The sequence below is a fragment of the Ursus maritimus genome, unplaced genomic scaffold (assembly GCF_017311325.1).
Source record: "Ursus maritimus isolate PB19 unplaced genomic scaffold, ASM1731132v1 scaffold_5, whole genome shotgun sequence".
In the NCBI taxonomy this organism is placed as follows: Eukaryota; Metazoa; Chordata; class Mammalia; order Carnivora; family Ursidae; genus Ursus; species Ursus maritimus.
The window spans coordinates 3,266,539-3,285,559 of record NW_024426663.1 but is presented as its reverse complement, the minus strand read 5'-3'; the positions used below and the strand labels follow the sequence as shown (position 1 = coordinate 3,285,559).

General features: G+C 35.0%; 1 protein-coding gene across 2 annotated transcripts in view; it reads right to left on the bottom strand.

Annotated features, from left to right (window-relative positions):
* PJA2 (praja ring finger ubiquitin ligase 2) overlaps positions 1–19,021 on the bottom strand; it is a 75,537-nt gene that overhangs the window by 11,672 nt on the left and 44,844 nt on the right. For both annotated transcript variants that reach the window (XM_040621983.1, XM_008704922.2), the window contains exons 6-7: positions 11,910–12,095; positions 6,629–6,740 (exon numbers count right to left, since the gene is read on the bottom strand). In XM_040621983.1, coding sequence (XP_040477917.1) covers positions 6,629–6,740; positions 11,910–12,095 — 298 coding nt within the window. The remainder of the gene's footprint in view (positions 1–6,628; positions 6,741–11,909; positions 12,096–19,021) is intronic.

Below are 19,021 nucleotides of genomic sequence, written 5' to 3'. Positions count from 1 at the left end.
ACATAAAGTAGAACGGTGGTTCCATGGGTTGGGGAGAGGAGGAGGAGGGAGTTACTGTTTACAACGTACTTAATGCTACTTAACTATATAGTAAATAATGGTAAGAAGGGTAAATTTTACATTATGTGCATGTTACCACAATAAAAAGCAAACTGAGCCTCCCATGTAGGAGGAGGGTTCTGCCTGACAGTTAACGTTGCCCTCTCTTGGATGGCAGACGTAACCTTTATATACTCTTCCAGGATTTAGCCCAGATAATCTCACAATGAACTATGTCTTTCCAAAAAGGATCTGTGGGGACTTACAATAGAGGACAGGGCCAAGGCCTAAGCAAAGTGAGAACTAAAAAAGGGGAAAGCAAAAAAGGTTCATCATGAGTTAGTAAATAAAGTTAATAATCCTGAACACCAATTTGACACTGAATTTGCAGAGGGTGCAAAAAGAAAAACAGTGTGCCAGGAAAGGCATTACTGACTCTTAGCTCCAAATTCACCTTTCATTTCTGTTCTGTTAAAATAGATCTGGGCCTTTTGAATATTTTTCCCTTTTTGGCCAGCATGAGGTTTTGTCAGTAGAGGGCTCTGGAGAGATCGCACGAAGGACTTTGCTTCTTGGTTCTAGTGGCCTTGCTGGGCAGGCCCCTGTAGCGGGTAACGGCTCCCTATTGTGGGCTTATGCATCACAGATGACTTCTTCAGCATGAGGCTCCTCTAGTGTGAGTGGCTTCTCCTGAGCCTAGCTCCAGAAGCACATGCCGTTTCTCCAGCGCCTGACAGACACAGTGTAAGGTAGCCAGCAGCTTCCCCTGGCACCCATCTTGGGTGGCTTTGCAGCAGTTGCTTCCAGTTAGTCACCTCCCTGTAAACAGTTTCTCTAGCACTCCAGAGGGCAGATTTCCAGCAAGTTCTGCCAGCAGGGTAGCACAAGAACTTCTCTAAGAGCAATGGCTGCGTCCTCCCCAATAGTCTGGATCTCAGCCCTGGGTGGAGATGGGGGTGGGGTGTGTGTGCTCTACTTCAGTCCTAAGGTTATTCCTTAAATCTGCTATTCCTGCTTCTGGCCAACAGGAATGGAATATTATCAATCCAAAGCCCGATTACAAATAATTGCATTAATCACAATCAAACTACCACTGTGGTCCACTGTAATAAGTGCCAACTAATACATGTGTCTTGGGAGCCCAGGTGCCTGCTGCACTTGACCTTAGGGCAATAATAATGACTATAAAATCTAACGTGGGATGGGATCCTTTAGAGTACCCTTGCTCACATATGAAGAGAAAAAGACAAACTCAGGCCCATTTACTCTCAGAGCGAGGTATTGTATAAGAACCACAGAGTTTCCATGATAGCCCTAGAACAAACAACTTATCTCTGAAGATCAAACACAAAATTTAATTGTGTGAACTACTGAATTAAAATGAGAGTTTAATCCTGTCTTGTCAAGTTTTTTAAAAGTTGTGTCACTGATTGGTTCAATCAGGATTCTGATATTTAAAATGGGAACATCTGGTTGGACTTAGAGGAAACAGACTATTTTGAATTCCCAAGTCACTCAGAGCCTCCTTTTTCCAGTAGAAATAGCATACAGACCAGCTTTCTTCAACTTGAGAATCCTGTGATGCTCTCACTTGGAATGTACATCTCTTATTACTTCTATGCCCAACAGTGAAGTTACCAGAAAACGACAACATTCACCCCTCCCCCCCAAAAAGGCAGGATGATTGAGAACACATACTCTTCGGGAATGGAGATTTGGGTCACTCCACCAAGTAAAGAATCCTAACCAGCTGAGAGTCTTGCTGAAGGCACAGAAAATATGGAATGGGTTACCGAAGAAGGAAACCACAGCTATCAATTACAGCCTGTGACCAAATATAAAAACAATGACTAATAGGCTTTGCATATTTTCTATCTGCAAATCATTTTCTTTTTCTCTCTCCTTCCCATTTTTATTTCATATAGCAGTTAACTTTACAACTTAATCTTTCTATAAGAGAATATTCAATGTGACTGACTGAATTTGTAGAGTAATTAATATTTAGTGATGGATATAATGACCCTTGGGAGTCTATTCATCTGTTCATTCTTGAGAAAGGGTGAAAACTTCTTCGTTTTAAGAATAGCTATATCTCGTTAGGTGGAATAGTTGCATTGCTGTTGAATAGAGTTCAAATATGTGTAGAAAGGTGTATATGGGATCCAACTGGACTGTTCTCCAGTTATCAATTATTGCTCCTCAAATCCAAATTCACTATTTTTGTCAGCTCTGTGAAAATGGATTTGGGCTATTTAAGTATCTTCCTCTGATAGCTGTCACACCGTTAACTAAGCTTTGTTCACAGAAGACACTGAAGAGACACGGCAGAAGGAAAAGGGCTTTGCTTCTAATCCCCTTGTGCCTGCTTGACACAGGCTTCCATGGCATGCATGGTTTTCTCCAGCAGCAGACTTCTGCAATGCCCACAGCTTCTCCAGCATCTAGCTCTTATAATGCATGCTGCCAGCAGCATTCAGTGGCCAGTAGCTTCCCCCAGCATCCACCTTGGACAGTTCTGTAGCAGAGTGCTTCCAGTTAGACATCTCCCTATAAATAGGTTCCCCCAGCAGCACCCCAGGGCTGATTTCCAGCAAGTTCTGCCAGTCCAGCACTCCAGTGACTTCTCTGCCATTCAGCAAGCCACAGCTGTGCCATCTCCATCAAAGTTTGAATCCCAGCCTTGGAATGGAGTGGGGATTCTTTCTTAGGTGATCTGAGCCCGACATGTGGTGGCCATTCCTTGCATGTGCTTTTTCTGTATTCTTTAGAAGTATCTTTATTCCTTACTAAGTAAATCCTTGTTACTCTAATCCCCAATTACAGTTAACAATTCTTTATATTAAACTTTACCATCAGGAAATAGAAATGGAAAGTAATAGCCTATTACTTGTCCCTTCTTTCTCAGATAACTATAATCATGAATCTCCTCCAATTTCCTGTGTACTTCTCAAGACATACTGTTAAGAATTCATCTGTACAGTACCAGACATTAAAAAAAAGGTGGGGATACTATTTATAGCAAATTCCACTTTTGGTAGGATAGTTATGCTCTGATACATGTTTGTCTCAATAGGTTCATTATTCCTTTCTGATGATTAGCACATTTGCAGTGCTAATACATACCTGGAATTTCACATATGTAAAAATAATTTACTGGCTTGGTACTGTACTAATACTTAAGGTGATCTGGAGTCTTAAGCAACAAGAGTATGAGAGACTGCTTTAAAAACACTGCTATGAAAATCGATAAAAATACAAAAATCTATCTACACCTCAGGCAGTATATTTTCCTGTTAGTCCAAGTGTCAGAAAGACAACAAAATAGACTAAATAGGACAATTCGAATATACTTGGGTTTAAAGTAGCATAATTCTTTGTCAGTACAAAATTTAGTTTTTAAAGAATAAAACACAATTTAGTTTTGAAAGAATGAAGATTTATAACAAGTGATTTAATATTGATTTTTGAATGATCACTGAATCCAGATTTGCTAGATGATTACCACCTGTTTGACTGATTTGAATAAATTTTTCAATACAGCCACTTATTGAGAGCTTACACTGCATCAACTAAGTGCTTTAACATAATGTCACAATGATCCATAAGGTAATTTTATTATTCCCACTTTGTAGATGAGGACCTGAAACTTAAGGTTAACTGAATGGTGCAAGGTCACACAGCCTAAATTAATCTATCTAACTCAAAAGCACATGCTCTTACCTCATGGACTACTTTCCTAAGGCCGATAACCCAGTGTATATGAGGTGCTCTGTAAGTGTATAAAGACTTTCCAGGGGTCCATGGACATGGAGAGTCTTAAGAGACTCAATTTCAATTCAATTAACTTTCTTTCATAACCTTTCCTCATACTGATCCGCCTAAAAATGTACAGGCAGTCAAAGTAGCATGCTGGTTCTCCGTTTCCATGTTCCTTTTTACATTAACCTTTTCCCCACTTTATAAATAAAAGCATACTTCTTACCCATTCAAAAGGGCAATCTGAAATACTGGGGTCAAACTGAAGTAATGACTGAGTTACATTTTTGTAGGTAGGCTCCAGTCATGTGCTTTCAAAAAAAATTGGAGGATCTAGACAATCTGTCAAGTTGATGTGATTTTGGCAAATATCTCAGAAATACTAGGTGACGTTGCTATAATAAACTTCTTCCATCCCCATCAATTTTTATGTGAACTAGGTTTTTTCAAGCTTACATTCATAAAGATGAAAAACAAAATTGATGTTGAACTATATTTCATTTTAGGAATAAATAAAATTCACTCATAAACATAATATGGAAGAAAAAAAGTCTCCCTCTATCTCATTAAAAAAATACATTTCTGGTAAAATTTTACTTTATGTTTCAATATTTATCAACATTTATAAATTTGTTTTTGATGCTACAACTGGATGCTACAAACAATTTTAACTCTAAACCAATTTTTTATACATTTAATTCTTGACAAATTTTTTATTTTTATTGCAAAGAGATATGATAGGTAAACAATATTGGTTAGGGTGCAAAGGGAAATATTTTTTTTCAAAACTGGCTGGGAGTAAAAACCTTTATTATCATTATATCAAACAGTTAAAGATCTTAAATATTTTGTCCTGTTCGCACTCAAATTTGAGACAAGATAGGAGGCAAATGTTTACTGTCAATATTTTCACCAAAAGCCTCTATCTGGAAAAATAGATCAGTCTGGTATTAAGAAAATAGCAGAAATGGAAACAACCAGTGCTGCAGAGAGATCAGGCTGCTTGAGAAAAAAAAAAAAGCACACAGTTTACCTTATTAGTTGTTTTTGTTTCATTTAAAGAACGTTGTTCAATTTAAAAGGAAAGATCAAAAATCAAAAAATCATAAATTTTTTCAGCTTCATTTTTCAAAATGATTAAACAACTAGATACTAGACACAGAAAAATAAAGATTTCTAGAGAGTGATAAGAAGATGGAACTGTATTAATGGTCAACTGAATTCAAATAAAGCAAAGCAGAGCACTAAATATGAGGAAGCTGTGAAACAGTAGCGAAGGGAGACACTTAACACCATTAGTCAGAAGCAGGAGGATAGACAGGTCAAAACGACCTGTCACTGGGCTCCCTAAGAGCAGACAGAAGCCAACAATGTGGGGACTGTAAGTTCCCTGGACATACTACGTTCTTTCTTGACTCTTTCTTTGCTGACTCTGCTAGTGACTTTACACAGTATGACCCCCACCCACCCGACCAATCTTTCTGCTGCTTCAAGAAGCCAATCAAACGTCACATTTCCTACTGGTAACAAATAATAAAACTTCTATTTTAATTCTCAAAATTTCTTTTTAAAAATATCTTTATACCGTAGGAGATCATAAACCACTCGCATACTAATGGGAAAAACTGTTTAATAAGCACTGTGAAACCAGACTCCAGAATGTATATATTCCATTGTGGTCACTTAAAATTTATCGAACTCAAGAAAATTAGTGACCCTTCATCTTTATATATTATATTTCTGATACAAACTATTACACTGTGCTACTATTTCATGTGTCAGAATTTAGCAAGGCAAGAAATAATCTGGGAAAAGTCCTAAGTGTATTGTCCTATGATGTTCTTTCTTTCTCCTAGCACACAGTATTCCTGCTATGGTTACTTTAAAAAAAAAAAAAAAAAAAAAGACACATCAAACAAAGCATATAACTGATCAATGATCTCCCTGGAAGATTAAACAAGACATAAAAAAAGTGATGTCAAAGCAAAGCTACCTTAAGTGTGTGGATGTGTAAATAGATAGGTTGGTCTATCTACCCACCTACCTACCTACTGTCTAATTTGTGAATCTAAACTGGACTTTCTAACTTCAGAAAATGTCAAGATAAAATGCTGTTATAATGTCCCTGAAAGTTCTCTCATTCATTTTTGTTCTCTCACTTTTGACTCATTCACATTCGTATTTTTCGACTTTGGAAATCATTTCAGAAATAGTAACTTAAAGAACAGACTTCTAATAATGAAATCCACTAGTGCAGTGGTAGCTCCCAAACATGAAAGTTTGGGATTCTGAGCTTAGGAAAACACAATTACAAGTAAGTATTTGTGTTTTAGTCAAATATGGAAAAGAAGGCAAGACAAAATTATGTGCCACACTTAAGTATGTATGTGTATGGAGATAATGGGAGTAAAATTTCTAACTTCGTAAAGCAGCAAGGTAGTATAAAGAAGCCATGAGGACAAAAAAAGAGAAGTGATTTGTAATATATCCTTAAAAATCTTCCACCTCATTTCACAAATATACCTGTGTGTGTGTATATAAAATACTCAGATTCACAGACCCAGATAATTCAAGAAAGGAAAAGTGTATTTTCTAAATGTAAGCAAAACATTTTCTATTCTGCACTAACTAGGAAATACTGCAAATTCTAGGCAAATTGGCAGAATGTCTAGAGTGATTTATATACATACACTAGTGGCAATCACCATTCAGTAAATGTTACTGATGAAAAATTATTCACCTTTTCTTAAAAGCAGTTAAAAAAACTTTTAATTTTTATAATTTTGCATCCCACCAACTTATATATGGGCATCAGCAAGAGTCCCTAAAATACCTCCATAGCCTGGGCTAAGCGTTCTTCCAGTGCCATGTAGGTGAGGAACTGAGGATCCACGTAAGAAATCGCTTCAGCAACTCCTAGTCCATCTGCAAAGCCGTCGAACAGGCTGAAAAAAATATATAAACATGATTTGGGAAATCTTTATGAAGATATAATTATATTAGCATTCCAATAAGCCAATAAACATAGTATAAGCAGAAAATATTAAATATTTAATAATATTTTAATATAAAAATATTTTAAAAGAAATAAAATACTTTATTATAAATCTTGTGTGGTGAGGGGCAGGAAGAACCCAACAGAAAAGTGAAATACTAAGCATGAGGAGTTAGGATACCACTACCTCTCCTAGCTTACTAGAACACAAAATTTATAGGAAAATTCTTACGTTTCTAGTTCTAACTCTGGGGATTGCTTAGGGCTGCAATAAAGGTAGTACTTTTTCCCCTCTTAATTCTTTCCCATATATTTCCCCTTCTGTTGGTTTGAGATGCCAACCTAAATTTACATGAGAACATGGTAAAGACAATTACTGCATTTATTTCAATTCTATCATTAGTCAAAGCCTCTTTTTCTCCTTGTACTGCTTAATTACTTAGGCCTTAAACAATATTTTATTTTCTCAAGTCTTTCTCTTTAATCTCTCTTCTATTCTCCTGAGAAGTAGGCCTCCTCTGTCATTACTCAGTTTGAAAAATAGTTAGCTCTTAACTTCTCATTTTTATTATCTTTTTTTTTTTACTAAAGGACTATAATCCCCTTAAAGAAAATAAGTTTTATTCTGGTCCTAATCTCCTTCCTCCAGCCCTAGACATACATAGATTCCTCCTTTTCCTCTAGTCTTGGAAATACCATATACTTCAAAATTTGGAAACCATAGTATGTCCTCAGTCCTCTTCTTTTTAATCTTGCCTCCTTGGAAATTATATTCAAGTCCATTTCCTCAGTTATCCTCTCTGTAGGTTAATTCTTAAACCTTCACCTAATTCCTAACCCTCTTCAGCTCTTGACCTACATTTTTAGTTTTCTGTGGGGCACTTTAACTCGATTAACTCCCACCACCTCAAATCCAGTATCTCCAAAACGGAGCTTATTTTGTCTACCTAAAGGCAAACTTCTGTTGACTTCTGTGTTCCTATGAGAAGTCGAATACAGTCAGGAACATCCAGTTATACACACTAGCTCAAAATAATTTTGATGCCAACTTTTGTGCCATCATTAAAATTACAAATCTATTGCCAAAAGATACAAAAGTATTCTTACGAAGATTAAAGCTCAGTATTTAAAGATTAGCAGACACCACATAGTACAAAGAAAAATTCTCATATAATCACAGATTATAAAATTAAAATTTAAACTACAGGGGCGCCTGGGTGGCACAGCAGTTAAGCGTCTGCCTTCGGCTCAGGGCATGATCCCGGCGTTATGGGATCGAGTCCCACATCAGGCTCCTCTGCTATGAGCCTGCTTCTTCCTCTCCCACTCCTCCTGCTTGTGTTCCCTCTCTCGCTGGCTGTCTCTATCTCTGTCAAATAAATAAATAAAATCTTAAAAAAAAAAAAAATTTTAAACTACAAATTAGTGAATCCAACCTTCCCTGTAACACTAGAACTAGCGTTGTGCAGTGAGATATACTGCAAAGAGGAAGAGACCTGGAGTCAAAATAGGGACTTAACTCCACATTTAACTGAGTCAGAGTTCAGCCATGTGAAAACTGTATTTAACTGTTACTCTGTTTCTTCATCTATAAAACAAATTAAATGAGTCGATGCATACACATGCCTAGCACAGAGATGGCACCAGAGTAGGCATTCAAGAAACAGCAAGAAGCCTGACTTACTGAAGTAAGTGCTCTAGTTCTGCCTGCTGAAGCAACACAAACTATGTCCACTTTTTCTCTGCAGAAAACTCCAAATGGTTAAGAGTCACTATCTCCTAATTCTTTTCTTCTCTAAACAAAGCTAGACATTCAAAGCAGAATTATCTACTTGTAAATTTGATCACTGCAAAATAATCAGCTAATATTAAAAATTCTAGTGTCATTCATTCAGCAATCACCATGGTTAATAAATGTTTCAGACAAAAATCACAAATGATACTAAAACTAGTAGACGGAAGTTTGGTAGTTTGAGAAGAAAGAAGTTATTTACATAGTTTTAACGTATTTTCCCACAAGATGCCGATTATTTATTTAAAAATATGGCAACAGTATAGTGAAGAAATCTGAAAGATAACACCTTAACCAACTGATGAGAATTAACATCACCAGTAATGGGACAATCTGGCAACACGTGCCTTCTGACATGAACTAAGAGAAACAAAATATCATTTCTATGGTGTTCCTGCTAAAAATCTGTAACTCGAATCTAATCACGACATCAAATCTAAGAGACATTCAGCAAAATAAATGGCCTATACTTTTCAAAAATGTCAAGGTTATGAAAGACAAAGAAAAACTGAGGAAATTTTCCGGACTAAAAGTGACTGAAGAAACATGTTAAGCAAGAACAATGAGTGATCTTGGTTGGACTAGGAAAAAAAATTTCTAATGGCATTGGCAGGACAACTACAGACATCTGAATAATATCTGTAAAGAACAGAATTGTTATCAGTGTTAATTCCTGATTTTGAGGATTTTACTTTCTAATATAAGAAAATGTTCTTGTTCTTCAGGACTTCAGTCTAGACTATGGGTAAAAAGGCACCTTGTTTGCAACTTATAAATGGTGGGGAAAAAAAATACCATAAATATAGAGAAAGAAAGGAAAGAGAATAACACAAATGTGGTAAATGTTAACATTTAGGGAATATTAGTGAAGAACATATGGAAATTCTTTGCATTATTTTTGCCACTTTTCTGTATGCTTGAAGTAATATCAAAATTGTTTAAAAAATTCATGGTCATATCCACAGGGAATTAATTTCCCACAATCTTAGGTTAATAAATTATAACCCCAGTTTCTTATAGGAAGATAGGGAGGTTTAATAGTTATCAAAAAATAAATAAATGGTACAGTTGGGATTTGTCTTTATCTGAAATCAACTCCCAACACACTAGTTTGAGTATTTTACAACACTTCTATGACATCATCAAAACAAATAAACTTTATAGAGGATTTTTTCCATTTTCTTTTAAATTAGAATAAAGGATCAAAAAGTTTAACTTTTTGTTAAAGCTGTGCTAAAACAAAAAAATACATTAAATTTTGGCTTTAGAGAGAAGAACTGCTGCTGTTAGCCACGGCTTTTCCTTTTAGTTGTCAAAATGATGCTATTTTAATAGGAAAATCAAATTATATTTTCACTTTATCAACCTGTAGTGACTGCCACATAAATTAATATAGCAAATAATGAGGTGTTGCCACATTTACATAAAAGTCAAAACAGTAACCTTCAGGATTTTGTCTTAAAAAAATCAATGCTAAAATGCTTTCTGTATTAAAAACAAAACAACTACTTTGAAGCTCCCCAAATTTGGGAACGATCAGCAACATCTCTAAAATCTTACAACAGCCATGTCCAGAAAGATCATCAGTGAATTAGAACCAAAAATAAAAAGTTTTCTAGTTTAAAAATTATATTCAAGAAATACCTCAATTATTTCTTCAAATTTTTATGTAGTACAACCTTTTTTGAAAGTTATTTAGAAATATATATCAAGATCTTAATAAATACTACTTATCTCAGTAATGTCACCTCTATTAAACTGCCCTAAAGAAATAACCTGAAATACAGAACAAGTTCTATGAGGGGAAAGGTTCACTGTAGTATTTCAATGGGGAAATGACCAATTAAATTTTAGTGCAACTATAGACTAGAGCATCTACATAATGGAGCTATAAAAAATGATTTTCATAAAATTTTGAAAATGTGCAAAAGAAAACATTTCTTCCTATTAAACCATAATTGCCTCCCAACATGCACAGACGATGCTAACTAAATCGACAATTCTGTCATCTGCTGAGCATTATGAGGAATGACTTTGCATAATGGAGACAGAAGACAGCAGCATCACAAGGAGTTCAGAAAGAGGGTAACAGGCAGATATGAGAGAGGCGGAAGAGGTAGGAGCACCAAGATCAACAAGACCAGGGCCAGGTGAGCCACTGCTTTCCCATAAAGTATGGGAAGCCAGAACATGGGTTCTGGAGCCAGGAATGCTTAGGATGTAATTACAAACTGTTTGTGTGGCTGTGAGGAAACACCACTTCCTACTTCCACAAAATGGTCACTGAAAGTCTGCTTTGCACATATAATCTTTTTTCGCCCTGGGAAGTGAGAATAGGAAACAGTAAGGAGGATTTCAAGGAGATGCTGAGTTTCATAACTGGAACAATGTGGAGAAGCACAAAGAACTAGCTACACATAGAGAAAGAGACAGAGAAGATACAAAGGAGGACTCAAAAACATAAGTTCCAGAAATCTGTAGTTATCAGGGGATATGAATGAGTTTTTCTTATCTTTATTCTTCTAAATTTTCTGTAATGGAATTTTAACTAGAAAAACAAAACAAATTCTTAAAAATGTATCTGTGTAGAGATGGAAACAAAGGTAGCACCAAGCCGTATTTTCTCCAGAAAAAGTCACAGAAGAGATTAGTTGGACCATATATCCTTTCTACATCTCAGTAACTACCCGCTTCCAGAGGTCTGCTGCACATTTGAAAGATAAATCTAACCATAAACCAAAATAATTCAATTCTGACCATTATATCATGAGACACAGCAATATAATCCACTATAATCCACTTAATTTATAAGCTTCTTTTATTTGAAGTTCATTATTTTTTGTCAGCATAAAGTAAACTGAATACTTTCAGCATATCTGGGAAGGTACAATTATATTTTCCATATTTTGCGTACAGAGAAGGGTAACAATATTCTTTTGATTCTTCTGATTCAATCAGGGGTTTTGAATTCTTCAAGTAGTATTTATTAAGGACTTTTTTTTAAAAAGGATTATAAGAAGTGCTATATTTAGCATATACAGCTAAATTTAAAAGTTCGAAGCCTCAAACCATGAATTTATAAATAACCAGGATATAAGGTGGGCTTCAAGAGAGCCAAAGGTCAAAGAGGAAAAGAGGTCACTGCCTGGGGTAGGTAGGAGGGAGTCTGTAGGAAGTGACATCCAGAATGAGCTCTGAAGAGGAAGACTGACAGATGGGAAAATGAGAACACTTCAGAGATTCGAGATACAGTGTTCATAATTTAGAACCATGAACAAATTCTGCTCAATGAACAATCAAGCATGGTAATACCACTGTGTTACATACCTCCAGTCCACATCTAAGTCTTCACTTACACTGGAGTCATCCTCAAGATTATTGTTTCCATCCAGCATGAAAGCTTCCGGCTGTGCAAATTCATTGGCAGGCTCATTTCCCTCATCACTGCTGCTTTCATTAACTTCATTGTACTGTAACCAAGGAATCTCGCCCTCTTCCAAGGATGTCTGTTCCCTAATACAAACATTTTGAGGGAAGAAAAAGCATTATTTTAAAACATAAACTTGTTCTCTAAAAAGAGTTCTATTTAGTGCAAATAGACTCTTTATTCTTTGAGTTCTAAAGTCTTGGTACTTACGTGATTCTAAAAGTCTGATTTCTTTAACTGTAAAGTTATTTAAAAGGTAAGCAAATTTGTCATATGTATGTAAGAAATAGCTCCCAATTACCTAAGAACCTATTTATTTGACATACAAATTACCTATGCTCCCACATTTCCTCTTCATGCAGAAGAAAAATAAGAAAAATTCATTCTAGACAATTTTAATTTTTAAACACTGCTTTTGAGGGTGCCTGCGTAGCTCAGTCAGTTAAGCATCTGACTGTTGATTTCATCTCAGGTATGATCTCAGGGTTGTGAGACTGAGCGCCGAATTGGGCTCCTCGTGGAACCTGCTTAAGATTCTCACCCCCCCCCGCTGCTCCTACCCACACCCCACTCCTGTTCATGTATGCTCTCTAAATACATACATACATACATACATACATACATACATAAAAATAAACACTGCTCTTAAGTAGTTTCCCTTCACAGTTAAAATAAAGTCCAAATTCTTCAGCCTGGCCTACAAATCCCTACATTATACATGCTTTCTCCTTGGCCCTCTTCTCCAACTGTTACCTCTGACCACTCTTCCCTCTATTTACTATATTCCTATTACTCTTTCTACCTTTGGAACACATGGAAATCATTTCCACCTTGAAGCCATTTTCTCTACCTGAAATGTACTTTTACCAGATTTTTGCACAGCCATTCCCTCCTTGATATTCAGGTCAAAGTAAATGTCAGCTCCTCAGAAAGGCCTGTCTTAACCACTCATTTTAAGTAGCTGTCCAGTCACTTACCACATAACTCTGCTTATTTTCATTACAGAACTTACTTCTACTTATCATTTTCTTACTTACTGTTAGTCTTTCTCCCACTAGAAAATAAGCTCACAGGAACAGGGACAGACAGACCAACGGTATAGATAAACAAAACAAGGAAGAGAAAAAAAGCATTTCAAAGCAACAGAAAAAATAATTATTCAATAAATGATATTAGGACAACTGAGTATTCACCTGGAGGGAAGGAGGTTAAATTTTGTCATTATTTACTCATTAACATGTTTCAAATCTACATTTTAAAAATGCACGTGCACCTCACCACCATTTCTAAAACAATAAAAGTATTAGAAGAATCATGAAATTTTTACAAAAATCTGTGTCATTGTAACCATGATGTAAAACCTAGAAGCCACAGACAATATTGTTAAATTACACAACTTACATATTAAAGAAATGTCAAAACACCAGAAGTATGGACACAAAGATCAAATTGAGAAGAATTAATTATACTACATGAGAAAGAGAAGCCAAGGCTGCAATAACTGAACAAAAGGTACTTTATGAATTTATAACAGAAAATTATACTGGTAGGATTTTCTTATTTATATTATTTATATTATACTTTTTTAACAGAAAATGCCATTTAGTATGTCAAAAGGAGATTGATTATTACAGCATAGTTTTGACAAAGATGAATTTTAGTTTGATTTTATGAAGAAAAATAATATTATATAATAACGTATTTCAAGAGCAGTTCTAATTAGAATTCTATTCATTCTAATGTGCAGATTTAACTTTGGGGATAAAAACATTTATGAAAGAGATGTAGATGATGCCTACATATACGAACCAAGACATTTTAAAGACACAGAAGTAGTAACACCTAAACCCATAAATGTTTCTTTAATCTCAGGTCCTAAGCAACACTTCAAAAATAACAGGTTTGTAAGATTCAGTATCTAATATCATCTCTCTAGTAAAATCAGAGAAATTAGCATAACAAAAAATGCTTAATTTGTTGAAGGTTTACTATCTAACATATAAAGATAATGGATATTTTCCTTTTATGCATTATAATTAGGTCCAATGAAAAATGAAACCCAAAGTGGATTTAAAATACAAAATCAAAAATCCTTAAGCAACAGTTTTTTGTTTATACCTTTATGAAAGCAGTCACCACACTGTTTTAAAAACTTTCCTGTGACTCACCTGTCTTCTCCCAGACTGGGAGTTTTCCAAAGGCATACAGTGCTGTCTGTCATCATTGTAGCTTCACCCCCTTGTAGCAAGTGCTTGGCACTCAAGAGGTACTCTATTTGTGTTGCAAATGTTAACAATAAAGCCTTGAAAAACAATCTTTTAAAAAACAAATAATCTGGGGATTAAGCTGGAATAGCCCTTGGAAATTTCTGTTATTTCTAGTGTACTGGTACAAAAAATGCTTTTCTTTTTCCTATCATACAGACATCAAAATAACTCAGTCACTACACTCTGTACTCAGAGATAGAACACAGAACTCAAATATACTGGTGAAAATGATTCAATATAAGAAATAAATATGTTTTTTTAATTCAAAGAAGAATAAACCTAAAATAAGAAATTATTCTGAATACAGATAATTTATAACACATCATTAATACTCTTTTACTATAAAAGGGATTCTTGGCTACATATTTTGCTTAAACATTTGATTCTGTCTTTAATGACTCATAATAATGTAGTCATAGAAATAGAAAATAAGTAGTATATGGTATACACTTTCAGTATGTTACCTAAAGTTCACATCACTTCTTACCAGTTAACATAAAATTTACCAGGGTAGAAGAGTGGCACTGTGCTGGGCCAGAGTTGGCTTGATACTGTAACAAAAGGAACTTTGCTCTTTACCAAAAAAAAAAAAAAAAAAAAAAAAGATTCTGAACAATAGGGTCAAAAGTATCTTTCATTTTGTGACCTAACAAAGAAACAAATATCCCTGTGGGAATGTAAGCATATAATGTAAGTTTAAACGCTTCAGAACTCTTGAATATATTCAAAGCAATATTTCAGTCTTCTTTCTCTCTCCTTATACATACACATTTACACACACGCCAGACATACCATATGTAACACAGTCACAAAAATTTCGACCTTCAATGTCCTTTCTTCATTTTGGTAATTCAAAAATTAATAAAATGCCATTATCACGTTACACAGTAATTTATGAGGTTTAAAAAGACGAATTATCTAATCATGTCTCCAAACGGTCAATTCTAAAAAAGGATTCCAGTAGGTGGAAGATGTAGAAGCCTATGCCTACCACAACCACAACTAAAGTCACAGGTATTTCAACTGGGAAGGGAAATTGCCAAGTTGTCCTTTCCTTTTGAGCACTTCCAGCACAGCCTGGAGGAAGTGAATGCTGCTGCCATGAGAGGAAGCTGAGAATGCTTTAAAATGTATCCCCACAACCTATTCCCAGTAAAAATCCTAGAAGACCATCAGCATCATCGAATCTCTTGATGAAAAGGCTATGCTTTAACTCAAAGCTTCAGATAAATAGAGTGATGTTCCCTTTATGATATATGATTAAAAATCCCCATTCCTCAATAATAGAAACTAAATTTAATGACATGTGAATAGCAATATTAAAATTATCAAAATAATTTATAAGCCAATATGGAATATTTTAAAGAACTTCCAATTTTAGAATATGCTATTATATAACCATGCATCATAGAATTTTCTGAGAAATAAAGAAAATGAAAGGCAGATAAGACCTCTGAAAATACTAACTACTCTGATTTTACATTCTGAGCGGTTTCCTTTAGGTAACTGATCAGCAATTTGAGTATCCATTATTTGCAGCACAAAATTTAAACCTTTGGGTTAACGCCAACATTTTAAAGGGCTGAGGCTTTCATGAAATAATCTATATTATAAGAAACTTTATAAAATCCTGGACAGCATAATAAGCATTTCTAATTAACTGGTATTTAATTAACTGGTTTTCATTTTATAAGTCAAGACACATGTTAAGTAGTTGCTAAGCTTGAGGCATAAGCTCATTTTTAATAATTCTAATTGTATAGCAAATTTTTCAAGATTTCAAATCCCTATCTTGGAATTAAAGTACAAAGGGAAGTAACTAAAATTTGAATTAAAAGTCAAAAAAGCCTCAAAAGGAATTATAGCTTACAAAATCACTGGTACCCTGTTCTATGTCATCCAGTCACAAAGAAGGAACCCCAGCACCTAATTTGAAGAACTGTTTCTTTATTCTAATAAATTCAGTGTTAAAAGGAAAGGCAAAACATTAAATTTTCATTAAAACATTTTTAGAATATTTATGTAAAAAGTTTGTAAAGTCACCAAAACAGCAGGAAAAACTTAAAGAAAAATACACAAGTGTGATATACTAATTTAAATTCAAAAATACTAATTTTAAATGGACATGCAATACTGTCCAGCAATTATTCAATGTTTACCTAATAAGTTTGTTGTCTAGCTTTCTGAAAGCCTCTTTTCCACCTTTTCTTCTTTCCTTCAATTTCACAATTGTCCTATCCTACCCACTCTCACTATCTAGTAACAACAAGAATAATGAAGTCACTAGAGACTATCTTTTCTTCCCACTAGAGAACCTACCTACACCTTCCCATTAGTTACAATGGAAGTCTCTGTTCCTAAAGGCCCTCTCCTTAGATGTGGATCGGAACCCTCCTCATCTTCTCAAGGACTTCACTTTATCTTTCCTCTAATTATTAGTCAGTTATTCTCCTCTGGAACATTCTATAAGCAAACAATCATGCTTCCAGTTTTTGGGGGTGAGGACATTTTCCTAGGCCCAACATCCATCTGTGGCTCCTTCCCTTTGTGAAGAATTAGGTATGGTGACTATCTCTACTCTCTCACCTTTAATTCCCTTTATTTTTTAATTTTCCCCCCCAAATGTAAAATATATACCATCTATTTAAATTATAAAGCATATTCTACTGAACATCCATAAACCCACCACCCAAACCAGGAACTAGAATATTATCACTGACTAGCACACACCTTGTACCCCGCACCTATCCTATCTCCTTGGCCTTGCCCTCCAGAGAAAAGTACTATCTGGATGCCACTGTCATTCCACTGTTTTTTAAAACAAGTTTTCACTAGTTTTGTATACTTAAACAAGATATTTAACTTCTGCTTGTTTTTAAGCTTTGTGAAACAGACATCATATACATTATTTTTCCAGAAACAGCTGTTTTCATTCAGCACTAAGATTCGTGTTTTTGCATGTAAGTGTGGCTCACGCATTCCCAATGCTGTCTAAAACTCCATGCATGAGTACACCACTAACTTTTCTCCACTGAATATTTGGGTAATATCCAATTTTATAGCTTTCATGAAAAATACTCTAACGAACACTCTTGTACACAACTCCTGGGCCACATGGGGAAGTTTCTCCAGAGTATACACTTAAAAAGTGATACAGCTGATAGTCTACCATGCAAATTGTAAAATTATTACATGATTTCAGTGCATGTGACCTCCTTCACACTTCAACAAGCATTCATATCCTCCAAAACACCTACCATTGTCAAATTTCTTAGTGTTTGCTAATCTGATGGGTAGATAAAAAAATGACACCACCTTCTGATCTTAATGTATACTCCCTTGATTACTAATGATCTACGAACCTTTTGATATTTTTACTCACCATTAATATTTCCTCTTTAGTGAATTATCTGCTCAATATTTTGAACATTTTGCCATTAGACTGTCAGTTTTTCTTCCTGATTTCTAGATCTTTATATCCCGCACATTAACAATTTATATTCTATAAATATATTCCACTAGTTTCTTTCCTTTTTATTTTCAGTTCCTCTTCTTTTTATGTCTTTGTGTCCTTTAATAATTTCCCATCGTATCATGCCCACCAAGACCTTTACCATGCACGATGGCTGCTGAAATGGTGCTATGAGCACGCTTGTCTTGCTCCTGATTTTAAGGGGCGGGGGGGTTAATGCTTCATTATTGAAAATGATTTCTGATTTTTTTTTTGGTAGCTACCTTTTATCAGGTCAAGGAAATTCTGTTCTGATCCTAGTTTCTGAGTTTTTATCATGTTGAGGTACTGAACATTACTAAGTGATTTTTTCCCTATATCTATAGAATCTATCGTATGAATTTTCTCCTGTATTCTATTAATGTGGTGAATGACATTTACAGGTACTCTACATTAAAACACCTTTACATTTCTGGAATAAACTCAGATTTGTAATTGAGTTTTATCAAAAAATATATACTTACTAATTCAGATCTCTAATTCTGTTTGGGATTTTGACATGTATGTAATGAAAGACATAGGGTTTTTGTTGTTTTTGTTTTAAGATTTTATCTATTTGATGCAGACAGACAGAGTACAAGCAGGGAGAGCAGGAGAGGAAGCAGCAGGCTCCTCACTGAACAAGGAGCCCAATGTGGGAATCGATCCCAGGACCCTGAGATTATGACCTGAGCCGAAGGCAGATGCTTAACCAACTGAGCCACCTAGGTGCCCCAATGAAAGACACAGGTTTATATTTTCCTTCACATACTCTTTTGGTATTAGGGTTATACTAGCCTTTTAGAATGATTTGGAGAAACAGCTCTTTTTCTGTTCTCTTGCAGAGTGGAGTGACATGATCCTTAAAAGTTAAGTTTAAGACAATTTAGCTCTAAACCATCTGGATTAGTTGTTTTCTCCACAGTAAGATTTTAAACTACTGATTACATATCTGTAATACTTATAATATTATTCAGACTTCCCATGAGTTTTGGTGAATTCTATTTTCCTGGGAATTTGTCAATTACTTCTAAGTTTTCAAATTTACTGGTACAAAGTTCACAGTATTGTTTTTACTCTATCCAATCCTTATTGTATTTATGGCTGTGTACACTTTTGTATTTCAGTTTTATTTATTTGTGCCTTGTCTTTATTTCCTTGTTCACTATCCAACTGGACTGTATATTTCTCTTAATCTTTTCAAAGTATTACCTTCTGATTTCCTTGATCCTTTCTATCATAACTGTTTTCTAAC